Genomic DNA, 13651 nt, shown 5'->3' with positions numbered 1-13651 from the left:
TTTTTTCTCCCTCAGACGACCTCACTCAAGATCAAGACCCAGCTTCGACTCCATCAATTGACCACCCGCCGCCGGTCTTTTTACTCCACGGAGCTCCGATTTCGAATCTACGAGGCACCTCGCACTCTTTTACTGCCTCAGCCGTCACCATGTCTTCTCTCGCTCGTCCCATGCTCCGTTCGCCCGCTCTCCGCGTCGCCGCCCGACGTTTCGAGAGCACCGCCACCCAGAAGGCCACCGAGAACGCAAAGCAGGCTGCTTCCAAAGCCACCGAGAATGCTAAGCTGGCTGCCTCAAGGGCTCAGGAAGGCCTGTCGCGTGTCACAACCGCTGCTGGTCCTGCTATTGCTGGTTACGCCAAGGGCGTTGCCAGCACTCTGGGCAAGGTTGGCGGACGAACGGGCAAGGTCATTGGCTTCATTGAGCGTTCGTGGATCATTACAAAAATAACAACCGGCGGCCTTTGAATGCTGACATTGTAATACAGGACAAGTCCCCTTCGTCGTTTACTATTCCAAGGTCGCCCTCGAGCTCGGCAAGTTCGTCTTTCATAACCAGAAGATGAGCCCTCCGTGAGTTCACACCAGCCTTACTTATGGCGGAGCATCGACTAATTTACATCTCACAGCAACCTGGCCACCTTCCAAAACACATACCAGAGCATCATCAAATCCATCCAGAACCGTACCATCATCCAGTCCTCTCAGAACGCCATCCAGCAGGTACGGAATATCGGCCCTGCTCAGCTCGCCGCTGGCGGTGTTATTGCAGCTGAGGTCCTCGGCTTTTTCACCGTTGGTGAGATTATTGGACGATTTAAGCTTGTTGGCTACCGTGGCGAGGCCTCTTCCCACCACTAAATGTGTCTCTTGTAGTAAGGAGCAGAAGTTGTAAAGATTGATGAGTGCCGGGCGATGTGATAACAAATAAGGATGGTTGGGCTTTAGACTTGGTTCTCCCCTGCCGAGGACGCCTGAAAAGGGCTGGTTGGAGACCGTCTGTTTGGGGGGGAGTTGAAAACTGGGAGACCTGGGAATACCGGTCTCACCGGACCTGTGATGTTTGTCCTCTGAGCACTTTTCTTTTGTAGAACTGTACATCAACCAGCCTTTGGCGGGCTGTCCCCTTCGTGGACAGCTTTCAACAATGATATTTAATAACTGTATGAGCCTTCCTGTGATAGATCGCATTGTCCTTGATTGCAGTCGTCCTAGTTACTTATATAACATATCATTAGCCTAGTCACCTAACACTATTTAACAAATACCATAGACGACCTGCTGCAGTGTGGTCTAATCGAGGTGGCTCAAGTTACCTAAGGTACGATCAGGACCTTCTGGGACGAGCTATTGCTATTGCTTTGCCCGGAGACTTCTATTTTCATCTTCAAGACAGTAAGTTGATTTGTGGAATTGTCCCTAGATAAGCCTGTTGCTTAGTTTCATAACTAAGAGTAATGACTCATTTGGTGAGTCCTAGGATTAGAGTGTAAGTCGAGAAATGGGTCGGTATGACCACAGTTGAGTTCGTTTACGGTCTTCTTGATCTATAGGTACTGATACTTCCGTTGGAGACTAAAGATGTCTTTCAGTACGTACCCTGTTTTCTGTGCCAAAGGACGCTGGAATCGCACGAGCAAACTGATTTCGCAGCCTTCCTCAATTCCACGACATACAGTCTCACAACTGTCAAGTCCATTAAACGTACTTTATATGCATAAATGTATGTATGTAGGGTAAACATCTATGGAATGGCAAATGTGTGGCACGATGCACTTTAACGTATTCAAATTTCTTTATGAGATTTTGGGTTAATAAAAGTGAGCTCTGTAAAGCTCCCAGATCGTTTTGCCAGATGATACCCGCAAATGTAAATTTCCTCAGCCTCCGGAGCGAGCTGATATCCCACGATACGTTAACTGAGTAACCCTAGCTCACTGGGGCAAGTCTTGCGAAGGATGTGCTCAATCCTCATCTGCTGTATCAATCTCTTGGTCATAGCTTGATGGACCACGGGCTTGTCCACCACCTTCTGCTTCTGGAAATAGGGACAGATTTGGAGTGTATAAACTCTTTCTTCGATGTTACCTCGTCCACACAGAAGAAGTCAGCCAGGCGTCTAATAAACGACAGAATGGCGCACCACAAGAACAGACGTGGGAGGACAGCCGCGCGCGAAAATAACATATGGAATACGTACACGGAACGCAGGGAGATGCGGTTGAATATTCCGTATGGTCCGGACCCTGGCCGATGTTGAAGGCCCGTCCCGACACGCGCGGACCTAGGATATTACGGAGTCCGATATTGGCCCTTGGCGAAAACGGCGTTGTTCCTGCCAGCGCTTCTGTCGCAACAGGTAGCAGAACCCTTGCCAGTCAAAGCGAGCGCAGATAATATGGCCCTTGGCAGATGATTGTGGCCAGGTGACCAGTATCTAGCGGTCAGATAATTTGAGAAGATCGACAGCCTTGTTCAGGATGGTGGACTGGTTGATGTGATCAAGGCCCCGCCCGCTGTTGGTGATACAATTGAGAATCCTTGCCTGTTGGTGACCGTCGGTACAATGCTGCCATTGAGGTAAGGCATCTCTTCAAATTCAAGGGACCCCCGGATATGGGAAGCGAGAAGTACTGCAGCATTGGAAAATCGTGGTACCATTTATGGATCGTCAGGATGCAGTTGTGCGCAAAAGCGCTGGCGCCAGCGCTTGAAACCCTCCCAGTTCACCAGGCCGATGTGGATTTGAAACCATGTCATTCCCCAAATCGACGGACTGATGGCTTCACCACGCTCCTCAGCGTAATGTGCTTCGAATAATGCGTATCAGTATTGCCAAGGCTGTTCGTTTTCCTTGCGTTGTGCGATGAATACCCCCCGCTTGATTGAGAATTTGGCATTACTGTTGAGGTCCGGGCTTCCTAGCCGTCCAGACATGACTGCGAAAGCGTTAGCAGACCATCAAGTGCGATGGCAAGATGTGTTTGTAGACTCACATGTTACAATAAGTGTGGTAGCGCAAGACACATGTTTCGCGCTTCGCTCTCTCACATAGCTCACGAACTTCCTCGGCCTCAAATCCGAGTTTCTCGATCAGGGGTTTTAAACTCATGGCCTCCAGACTATGAGACAGCCCGATATTGAACCATCGGGCGATTTCACGTTCGTTTCGATCAGCAGACCAGGGGCAAACATAAGCCTTGATCACCTCCTGCCTGATGTCTGTGAAACCTGTAGCTTCGAGCATTTGCCGATGTTCTTGCGGCGTGACTCTGACCCTGCGGTTGAATCGATCCATACCATCGAGAAAAAGCTCTGCCCACTTCACGAATGCGGAATTTGCAGGGCGTTCATCATCGTCACATCGTGGTATCCAGTCAACCTCAATGTGCTCCAGGAAGCCGATGCCTGGAGCCAAGTGCCTAGTGAAGTATCAGCGCAATGTTCAGAGATATCGTTCCGAACATACTCAAAGGCATTGTGGTAGACTTGAGGCCACAAGTCCGTCTGAATACTGCCAAGTAACATTCGCATATGAATCAAATCGCAGTCCGCCAGCAGAGGCCCCCAAGACGGCTCTTCAATGTCATACTGCTTTGGCATAAAGCCAGGAGGAATCCTAGTTACATTAGCTGATGGCCTACAAAGAGTGAGCGTGGCCTACAATGCTGGTTGAATCTGATTCAGGTCCACTGCCATAATCTGGGCATCTGAGAGACATCTTCTCTAGGTCAGTAATGTGGTCATAAACGAGATCAATGGCACAGGCATTCATACTCTTCGGCCACATTGATTGCCCAAATACCTGTGCCCGTACCAATATCCATGATTCTGGGCGAGGTGCGTCTGATGGGGGCTAGAAATGGCTTATTGTCTCGTGCCAGAAGGAAAACTTTATGAAATATATCCAAACGATTCAACTCTTCCTAATGCCTGTCAGGTGGCGTACGATATTGTCATCTGCAGACGACTTACTGAGTCAATCGGAAATAAGTATTTGCCAGGTTTCCAAGAACCATAAAACCGGCCATGTTGCCAGAATCCATCTTGAAGGTATCGCCCTTCCGACTCGCTCACGCTGCATTGCACATGTAAGATTGGCTGCTCCACCAAGAATTCTTCAGCATACCTGTTTTGAGGAGGCATTACAACCATCGATGAACACCGTCGAAGCTGCAATGTCCCAATGAAGCGCAGGGCCTTACACGAGGGCCACGAGGCGAGAGGCTGTAGCAAGACGTGATTTGTCGGTGGGAGATGACACAGATAATTCGTGTTGCGTTTTTGAATCCAGAATGAGCCAAGTTTCTAGTTCTAGTGGAGAATATCGCTGCGAGAGTTAGCAGACGCACGAAAGTGAAGAAGACAAGATCCACCAGGTGAAGTATAAAGAAAAAAAATAAAGCGAATATTGACGGAGGAATGAACGTGAGAAGCAATGCGGGTCCGACATGATGAGAACCTAATATTTCCAAGGGGAATGCGATATTTGAGTTGTCAGGACAAGCCCAACAGGCTCGGGCACCTTGGGACTCAATGGGTTGTTTCAACCAAACTTGAGGATCGCCTAGGCATACACACTAACACCTTCCAAAGATTCTCAATGGCGATAAAGGTTAGGAAGACACAACGTTGTAGTTGTGTTTATAGCAGCTCCTGTGGATCAAAGCAGAGAAAGCTTCATCCAATGGCGTTTAAGCCCATATTTGAGTTGACTGAGAGTCCTAGGGGAGCAGAAGGCTTGAAAAGAGAAGAGAGGATAGGATGTCTGAGAAGCCTCAGGATGAACTCGCACAGGTGGTTTATAGTATGAACTTACCGAATATGAACGAGTTCAGAGGCCGAAGCACGTGTATTAGAGAGACCAGAAGCCGTCTAGGAAACCGCCAAGAACGTTATGGAGTGTCGAATAAGAGGTTGAGAAGATAAATTTACGCGAATCGCAAATTCACCCAAGGTGAAACGTCGGTGTCAGGACTTGAAGATGTTGTGCTGGGCGTAGGTTGGGTATATATAAGATGCAACTGGACAGAAGACCTCCGGAACGCATTCCAATTTCTGTTTCTGTATCGAGAATACGGCCAAGTTGGCTCAAGAAAGAAGGAGATGGGAGGCAGTTGGAAGATGAAGGGGTCAACTGCGTTGAGTTTGAAGATTGTAGGAGGGGTTTTTGTTCTCTCGTGATCCTCTTTTTGAGACTTGTGGACCGAAAAGTTTGAGCCCAGATGATCACCGAGTAGCTAATGGAGATAACGGAGGCTTGAAGCTGGAGGTAAATAAATGTAAAGGGCATTAAAAAGGTCATGGGCAAGAAAGAAGCCGGAAAAGATGAGGTGGAAGGTTGTTGATACTTATTGTCGCCAGCAAGAGTGTGGAGCTGGAGCGTGGGACATGGATACAGCTAAGGTACCTAGCTAACTTACAGCACAATTGTCCTTGGGTTAGTAGCTTAAGGCAAGACAGGCTAACAGGGCAAGGCGAGGCAAGGCAGCCCTAGGCACAGCGTTAGAGGTACAGGTACGGGTACGGGTACAGAGACAGAGACAGACGCAGACGCAGACGCAGACGCAGACAGAGACAGAGACGGGCATGGATGGATCCAATGGGTCCTACCTACTAACCCAGCAGCTTAGGTGGACGTGGGACCTTGGACCTTGAACCTGTGGGTGTGTGCCCCTCGAGGGTTCGCCCCTCTTCATTTTTGCATTACACCCCCTGTTGAGATGACGGCTGTTGGTCGAGTCCTGCTCGTTATTTGTATTGTGATTATTATTATTATCATGCGCCTCGAAAAGCGGTCGAAGCCTTGTGTTACCATCCCTGAAGACTTTCTGATGGCTATGAGAACACCTCAGACAGCCCACTTCAGATTAGTTGCTAGGTACCTACTTATCAAAGCTATGCCACTGAAGCCGGCGGCACTAATATTACAACTTTTAACAAGCCCGGGACTAAGATGGGTTGGGCTGAAAATAGATCAGAATCGTAAACTTGCCATTCATATACCGATCCCCAATCTCACTAACAAGTAGCAGAAAGTGGTCAACAAGAGGATATCCAAAAGCCTGCGCCAAGGGTGCCGCCAAATGGTAGGTAGGGACAAAGAAGGTACCGTTCCGTAAGGTACCTTATCATAATCAATCACAAAGGAACCCACACACAGCTCATTCAGAGGGGCAACCAACCTCGATGTCGCTGGGCTACGCTACGCATAGTACCTAGCGGGGCTAGTGGATGGATTCGTGTGAGAACCACTCCATTGTTATGTTTTATTATGCAAGGAACTTAACCTGCCTTACCTACCCGTCCATCCTGTACCTACATCCATACATGCGCTCACTTGCTGTCTCTGACAGACAGCCTGTGGTCCTGAACCTTCTGCAGCACCTGCAGCGAACTCCCTCATCGCGTATCCAGCCCGTTAAAATTGTCATAGCATAACTACCTACCTATGTATCGCGTCTCCTTTGCTGGCCTCCCCCAAACGGCCTGTGACGTTGGTTTCCATGGCTGAAATGGTCTCCCAAGGAGGTCTTGTTATTCTGCAACACACAATATCACATCCATACTTGGGGTCCTTTCTCTTTCCAGTCTTGCGTTATGTGATTTAGGTTGCACCGATGGCCGTTTGGTCATCCTTGGAATAGCTGGGAGAGGAGTGCTGGATCTCAACGTGCGAAACATCCAGCCATGATGGCTTTCCCTACTGATTGATGCCGTTGAATGTAATGATATGGCTGTCATCAGCGGTTGACGGCGCCGAAGTCGCAACCGCCCATTGGCCTCGGGCGATGGGCGATGGACGACGGACGATGGATGACGGGTGCCGGTAAGGTTCTTTTCTTTTCTTGTTCGTGTTGGTTCCGTCCCTCCCTCTAACCGCGCCCCGGATCAGCCACTGATCGCTGTCACTGTGGAGGATGAGGGGTTCGTCCCGCTGTTGGTTGTGTTTCGGGGAGGATACCAATGTCCCTAGCCGACGACGGTCTTGTCTCTAATCACTTTAGCATCGAGCCAACAGGGAACATGGAACTAAATGAGGGGACTTGGTGAAGACAGAAATGTCAGACCTGACTCAGTTGTGGTAATCGATGTGATGATTCCAGATTTTGATGCTGGCTCGAGACATTTTCTATCAGGCGCTAAATGTATATGGTGAGATACTCGTAATTTTCTCTGCAACGATCTCAATCAGGCCATTTCATTTTTGCAAGAAACATCCCCGGCTTCATTCATGTTGGATTTGAATCGAGACAGCTGGCTCATCGTTTACCAACATTGGATGTAAGATTATTGGCCCATGACTTTTTCCCCGGGCATTGTCCGGACTAACATCTTATTGGGCCATGCCTCTGATTCAGCAAAGGAATTCATTTGAGATTAACTGCGAAACGCCGTGTCGACTTGGACACTACAGAGAGGATGTGCTAAAAACGAGATACTACCTAGGTCTCCCGAGAGCAGTGGGATGAACCAGTCTCAGTTGAATTGTATACAGGCTGTTTGTGAGTCGAACCACGCCCGAGAGGGAGGAAAGAAGCTCTCCGTCGTCAAAGGTGGTGCGCCAGTCATCAGGTGATGATGCTAACTGCTTATATCAATGGAGCCTATCATTCAGATGTATGTATTACAGAAAAAGAAAAACGTGTCACAATCCTCTTCTCTTTGACGACAACCTTGTCAGAGCCAAACACGCACGCCAACCCGAGGTCGTGGGCGAGTTCCCTAGTGCCCGCCCGCTTCTCCTTACGCCATCACGGACGGGCTGTCGAGGCTCAAGCCCTCAATCAAGCACCGTACCACTGAAATGCACCAAAACTGTCAGGGGGGTGTGGCTTACGCTAGGGAGATGCTACGGAAACTAGTGCACAGAACCCCTGCGGTCCAAGGCTCGCTTTTGGATCATTGGCGCTGAGCTCAGGTGCTGTTTGGCTCCAGGCCCCCCGCGGTTTTCGTTTCGTCCCGTTTCGGTCTCCTTTCTCCATCATCTTGTTGCTCGCTTCTCACCGATGAATTGCTTGCTTCGATGAAGCTCCTGATCGGGTATAAGAATGCGTGCCATTTACTTCGGCGGATACCGATGATCCAATTAGCTATCCTCCCCACCAATCTGATACTCACCATCTGATCCAGTGTCTCTCGCAAATGGATGGCTCGTCGCCATATGTACATACGAACTCATGTCTAAGCTTGTATGCTCAATTCGATTGCTGTCTCCCCATAGACGTATTTCCAGGATGCCTCAGACCAGTCTCGTCATCCCCAACATATTAGCTGCACTGGGCTGAAGGGCATATATACCAAGATGGATCTAATACTCGTCCATCGCGCCGAGCAAGCAGCACGAAGGACCAGCCCTTCTCCATCCAGCCCAGGAAATCGTGAAAGCCTTAGCTGACCCAGCATTTTGATGACCATATCAGTTCCTCAAGCCTCGACCACGGATGTAGAATTTTTGTCGTTATCTCTTCTTGGCAACATATGGATTGTTGTGAAGCAGACATGAAGGTCTCCAGTTCAACTACTTAATCTAGGCATTGGCAGGTTTGAATAACCAACATATGATCAATATTCCGAAAGAGTGTTATTATACGGAAAAAAAGTTTGCGCTTATCATGTTCATACCATGTGATCAGTTGAAGCGCGACATATGCCATGCACGACCTTGCCAAGGAAGCAACTTTCTTTGTCACCATATTTCATCGGTTCTAGTGCTTAACTACGCGAACTCAAGCGGACAAACTTCACTTACAGCTAGGCTCTGTCTTCTTGTCTTTTTATAAGATTCTTAGAAAACAGCTTCTCCAGGAAGCACACATCTCTCAATGTCTTATGGGAGAACCGGCAGTGCATTCTTTGTGTGGGGCAGCCACATCCGGGATGCAACTATTCTGGACATCTTATCAAAGACGGTTCCTCGACCGTCAATGCAAGTAGGTAGCTTCGGCCAATTGATGAATGCGTTCCCCGAAATCGACTAATTTCTGATCAGGTTTGTTCCCGACTGGCAGACTGACTCCCAATGTTTCTTCGTGTAGCACCAATCAGAGATAACTACGGTCTTCTCGTGATGCATGTACTCCATCATGCAAGGTCCAAGGGAGCAAGATGAGGGTTGTTGAGTTACATATCCCTGAACCTTGCTCACCTCCGCACTAACCCAAATTACCAAAGGATTGGGTCCGAAATACCAGTACCTTCGATCCAGATCCCACAGAGCCCGTAACAAAAGCCAGATCGACGGAGCAGTAGTGGGTTTTTAAGTCTATTGCACCGTATTTGTTCATAATCATTTCGTTGCTAGACGACATGCTACAACAGGCTTCAGAGCATGGGATAGCAACATGAGATGGAGTTTGTACTTGGTTCTGAACTCTCCAAGATATAGTCAAGAATCACCGCCGTCGTCTTGTAACCACCCTGTTGATTATGAGGAATCCACTTTCAGCTCATCAGCTCACTGATAGACTGCATCTTAGCCGAGGCAATTCCATAGTATGAACCACTCGTGTCCTATAGTTGGCTGCATATCAGTATGGCTCCTGATCAGGCATCATCAGGATGACTACTGCAAAGCTTGCACTAATCACTTCAATGGAGACAGCGCACCATGATCTATGGTGCCAGCCCCCAGATATTCCTATACACGTGCCATATCTACTGGCGCGATTCGCGCGGTAATGTTACTACTCAGCTTTAGACTCAACCCAAAACAGCAAATAAATCAACTGGGAGTCTGGGAGTTACGACCGGTCGACTTTGGGTACTTTACCCGGTCGAAGTCGTCAACGCAAACGGGCTACGTATTTCAAACCTCCCGCTCCTCACCGCTTCAGTAGCCGGAAAGGCCCAGGGAAGTGGACGAACGAGTGGAGATCTCTCTGAAGGTATCTGTGTGTTTGGTCAACCCGTTGGTAGTGCCAGACCCTGTCAACGAGAGAGTTTGATACGAGACGAAACTTAACCGACACACCTCCATCGAACGAACCCACTGTAGACTAGGCTGTACCATCCTGTCGGATCCCTCTATACGTACAGTACCTATACATTAGCCCACGTATGACCAGTGCAATGGGATGGCAAAAGCCAATTGCCGGCCGAAGAACAGTTACTGGCAACGATGTATATTTCACATTGTTCTTTCGGGATCGTCGATACAAACATACTAACTCACCTCCTACAGGTACACGACATCTGTATCTCGGCATAAACAGAAAACCAAGTTGGATTTCACGTCTCCTAAGGGTGTCCTAGAATCTGGTAAGTACCAATCTCGCAATATGGAATGGCTGGGGCTGCAGCTCTCTAGCAGGGTTCATCAGCAGTTTCGTTTACCTTGCACATGGTTGACCACCCACGATAACGCCGCTAATTTCTGGTTATGATTGAACTGTTAGGTCGCAGTGTCAGCATTTTTGGTAAGTCATTACTGGCCACCATTTGAAGGAAGCGAAAAGCTTGATGATGCCGAAATTCGATTGCCATGTTCATTCATGCGAGACAAGTGTAATACAAGAAGCGAGTTTGTCACTCGGGCTGGGCTGAGACTCCCAACTCCGCTATGACGGTACCGCACATGTACCTAATTTACACCCCGGTAATTGAGGCCCCCAGCAATCCCTGTCGCCTATGCCGTTTTGGTGTAAAGACCCGACCAGTTCCAAACTGTCGGGTCAGACTGTGGGGTCCGTGAAATTGGTTGGAGTTGTGATGCCTACTCCGTTCATTTTGACTGAAGTCATCTTTGCTACTCTACTACTGTACGTAAGTAGTCAAGTCCAACATATACTATGACGTCCTAATCTGATCACCCATATATATAAGCATTCTTGAGGAGGAAAATACGGATCCCATAGTCCGTATGTAAATGGCAATCGATCTACACATGAGTTTCAGTGTCACCAATAGGCACATTAGCATCCCTCTACACTCAAGGGTCTAATCATGCCGCCAGAACAACCCCCAAGGACTACACAGAACAATGAGCCCCTTGCCTGTGAGCCTATATCATAATGCTATTGAGCTAAGACTCGTCTGCACCGACCAGACGATCCTTCGTTCAACACCGACGCAAGAAGACGCCGAAACAGACGAAAGATGTCCCACTAAGGTTCAACATACAACCCTATTGGACGGCCCGAACCAACAGCCTAGCACCCCCTCAACGCCCATCGAAAGCCACGACACGCCGGCTCATAGCTGCAGATTGTCTGTGGTCCCAGCCCCGGGGCCGACCCTAGACTGAGCCCGCCCTCTCCTCACCTTACTTCCATTGCTTAGCTTACCTTTCACCCTCACTGCCCACCCGCCCTTCTTAGTGCAATCCCACCGCTACGGACCAACAGCATAAGCCTAGCTCTACATAGGTTAGGCGTGACCCACTTCGCATGGGTGTTTTGCACAATGCTCGCTCTATGTACGTCTAAGCAAAACATGGCTTGTTTTGGAAGTGGTGAGGTTGACTACCAACATACATGAATCCTTCCACCTCAACCTCTTACTTCGCCCGGTTCAAAATACCCGTTTTTTTGAACTGATTACGGCGGACGCTTGTGCTGCCGTTCTCTTGCCAAGCTTATCATACTGACATCTTGTATGTCATCTGATGATTATATTGACTCATTGAGCTTCAATTGCTCCGGGTCTGGTTGAGGACAAGCCATCAAACTGCTTTCGATAAGTGCACACACCACGAATTCAATAAGCTACCCATGTTATTATTGCTATATCACTTAGCTTATTAATTTGGAAGCAGGGATCAATGGCCCCAATAGTAAACAGAAGCTGCCATAAGATAATCTGATACGGTCGCAACTTGTTGGCCGCGCTGTGGCATCTGCAACCTCGAGTTTTCCTCACCGCATGTACACATGACCCACGACCGTCTTCATAAATCCTTGCTGTTGCAATCAACCGAATAGCTTTGTCCCTCGTTGGCTTTGTTTTGATGTTGTGTCCCGACACCACGCCACCGATCTGGTCGAAAGGTCCAAAACCCCGTCGCTTTCCAAGCGAGTCGGTCTGAAATCACCACTCATATTCACCAGTAGCCTTGTGAAACACATATTCCTTGCCGTTGACTGTCAGAACTCCATCCTTGAGAGTGCACTTCCTGTAGTTGCGGTTAATAAGCGAAACAAAATTACTCAAACTCATGCTCGAGTTTACGTTGGAACGTACCACTTGTTCTTGACCCGCTGAACCTTGTCGTACATGCACAGCATGATATTGCCAAGCCCCTCGTCATCAACATCATCGTCGTCTCGGTCCTCTTCTGGGTCATCGAGGTCAGAGTTGATGGCATCTTCATCATCTTCGTCGTCGTCATCACCTCCGTCATATGCGGCAGGTTGCTTGCCCTTGACCTTCCGTGATGTCGAGACCGAAGAAGTTCGAGTTGCCTCTTTCAAAGGAAGCATCAGACCGCCGCCCTCCATGCTCTTGGCCTTGGCAAGGATTTGCTCATGCAGCATACGGTCGATCTCAACTCGCCCGAGCTCATGCAAATTGCCATCAGCAGCTCGTTGCATGAGTACACCATCAAATTCTTCCAGATCGCCAGCGCCATCAGTCTGACCGTTTTGAATGTGGGGCTGACCGTTGGCCGGGTGTTGCGGTTGCTGTTGGGCAGTTGCGGCGGCCATTTGCTGACGATATATCTGCTGCTGGTGGTGTTGTTGCTGGGTCAGGCCGGGCTGTTGCTGCTGATGTGGCTGCGGTAGAGCCGGTTGTTGCTGTTGTTGCTGTTGTTGCTGGTTCTGCTGAGAGTGGCCTTGTTGCTGGTGAAGGGCGTTGATAGAGCTGGCGGCTCGCTGTCCATACTGAGCCTGCAATTGCTGAGCGGCACGATTGGCAGCTACATTGTTGTCATTCAAGTTGATGTTGGTGTTGTTATTGTACTGTTGGTAGGCCATCGTATTACCCTGTAAGCCGGGTTCTTGCTTGATAGGTACGTGAGGCTCGGTCTTGACATTGGTACCTTCGGGCTTGATACCATTCTGCACCTGGGGTTGGGCCATTCCCGGTAAAGAAAGACCAGTTGGGTTGCTTAGCTGAGGCGAGAATTGAGCTTGAGCATGAGTCTGAGCTGGTGGAACGGTAGCCGGCGGAGCTTGTGCAGGGGGATCAGGCTTGGGGTCCCAAGGGAACTGGGCGACATGAAGCTGAGTGAGCTTTTGCTGCCATCCCTGGTTTTGAAGCCATGTTAGCCGTTTTCTACATCAAATATCCATCAAACAAAAGAACCAGATTCGGGTGAATCATGGCACGGGCCTATCAACGGCCTGTGTGCTTAAGCCGCATGTCGCAGCTCACTGGTGAAGCAGTGAAAGAACAGGCTCAGTTAGAGACAAGATGTGCAAAGTAAGTTTGGATTTGATAAGGAAAACGGGAGAGAACGGGCAGCCAAATTGGTGGGTGGGCAAGGGGCGAGGCAGTGCAAGTGTACGACAGGCGTGTTGTGGTGGTGATAGGATGATTTGGCGTGTACAAAGTGGGTATGAGATGATGGAGGAGACACAGTTCGAGCGAGCCAATCAAAAAGCAGCGGGTATCGGCGGAAGGAGTCACAAGGTAAGTGGCAGTCGCAGCAGGGGCTATGGGCTTAAAAGACCCAAATAGTGCTGTATCGCCCCCTCGCCCTCCCCGTAACC

At 49.1% G+C, this 13651-nt stretch overlaps 3 protein-coding genes across 3 annotated transcripts; 1 reads left to right on the top strand and 2 right to left on the bottom strand.

Moving 5' to 3' along the window:
- Positions 1 to 149: 149 nt before the first annotated feature.
- FTJAE_2941 (f-type H+-transporting ATPase subunit G) lies at positions 150 to 860 on the top strand (the record flags this gene model as incomplete). The annotated part of the gene is made up of 3 exons (XM_037349186.1): positions 150 to 426; positions 488 to 572; positions 629 to 860. 3 exons carry the CDS (start codon positions 150 to 152, stop codon positions 858 to 860), a joined length of 594 nt encoding a protein of 197 aa, XP_037209855.1.
- Positions 861 to 2898: 2038 nt separating this feature from the next.
- FTJAE_2940 (methyl transferase) lies at positions 2899 to 4045 on the bottom strand (the record flags this gene model as incomplete). The annotated part of the gene is made up of 5 exons (XM_037349185.1): positions 2899 to 2938; positions 2996 to 3421; positions 3469 to 3618; positions 3664 to 3720; positions 3975 to 4045. The coding sequence occupies 5 exons, from the start codon at positions 4043 to 4045 to the stop codon at positions 2899 to 2901; spliced, it is 744 nt and encodes a 247-aa protein (XP_037209854.1).
- A 7981-nt stretch (positions 4046 to 12026) lies between these two features.
- Positions 12027 to 13651, bottom strand: FTJAE_2939 (transcription factor TFIIA-L; the record flags this gene model as incomplete). Its single annotated transcript, XM_037349183.1, has 2 exons — positions 12027 to 12111; positions 12180 to 13186. Coding segments are annotated over 2 exons (1092 nt in total), but the record flags the coding sequence as incomplete, so codon positions are not given.

The sequence above is a fragment of the Fusarium tjaetaba genome (genome assembly GCF_013396195.1).
Source record: "Fusarium tjaetaba strain NRRL 66243 chromosome Unknown NRRL66243_c0000060, whole genome shotgun sequence".
NCBI classification, from domain to species: domain Eukaryota; kingdom Fungi; phylum Ascomycota; class Sordariomycetes; order Hypocreales; family Nectriaceae; genus Fusarium; species Fusarium tjaetaba.
The sequence above is the reverse complement of the archived record's forward strand: the minus strand, read 5'-3'. Positions and strand labels throughout refer to the sequence as shown.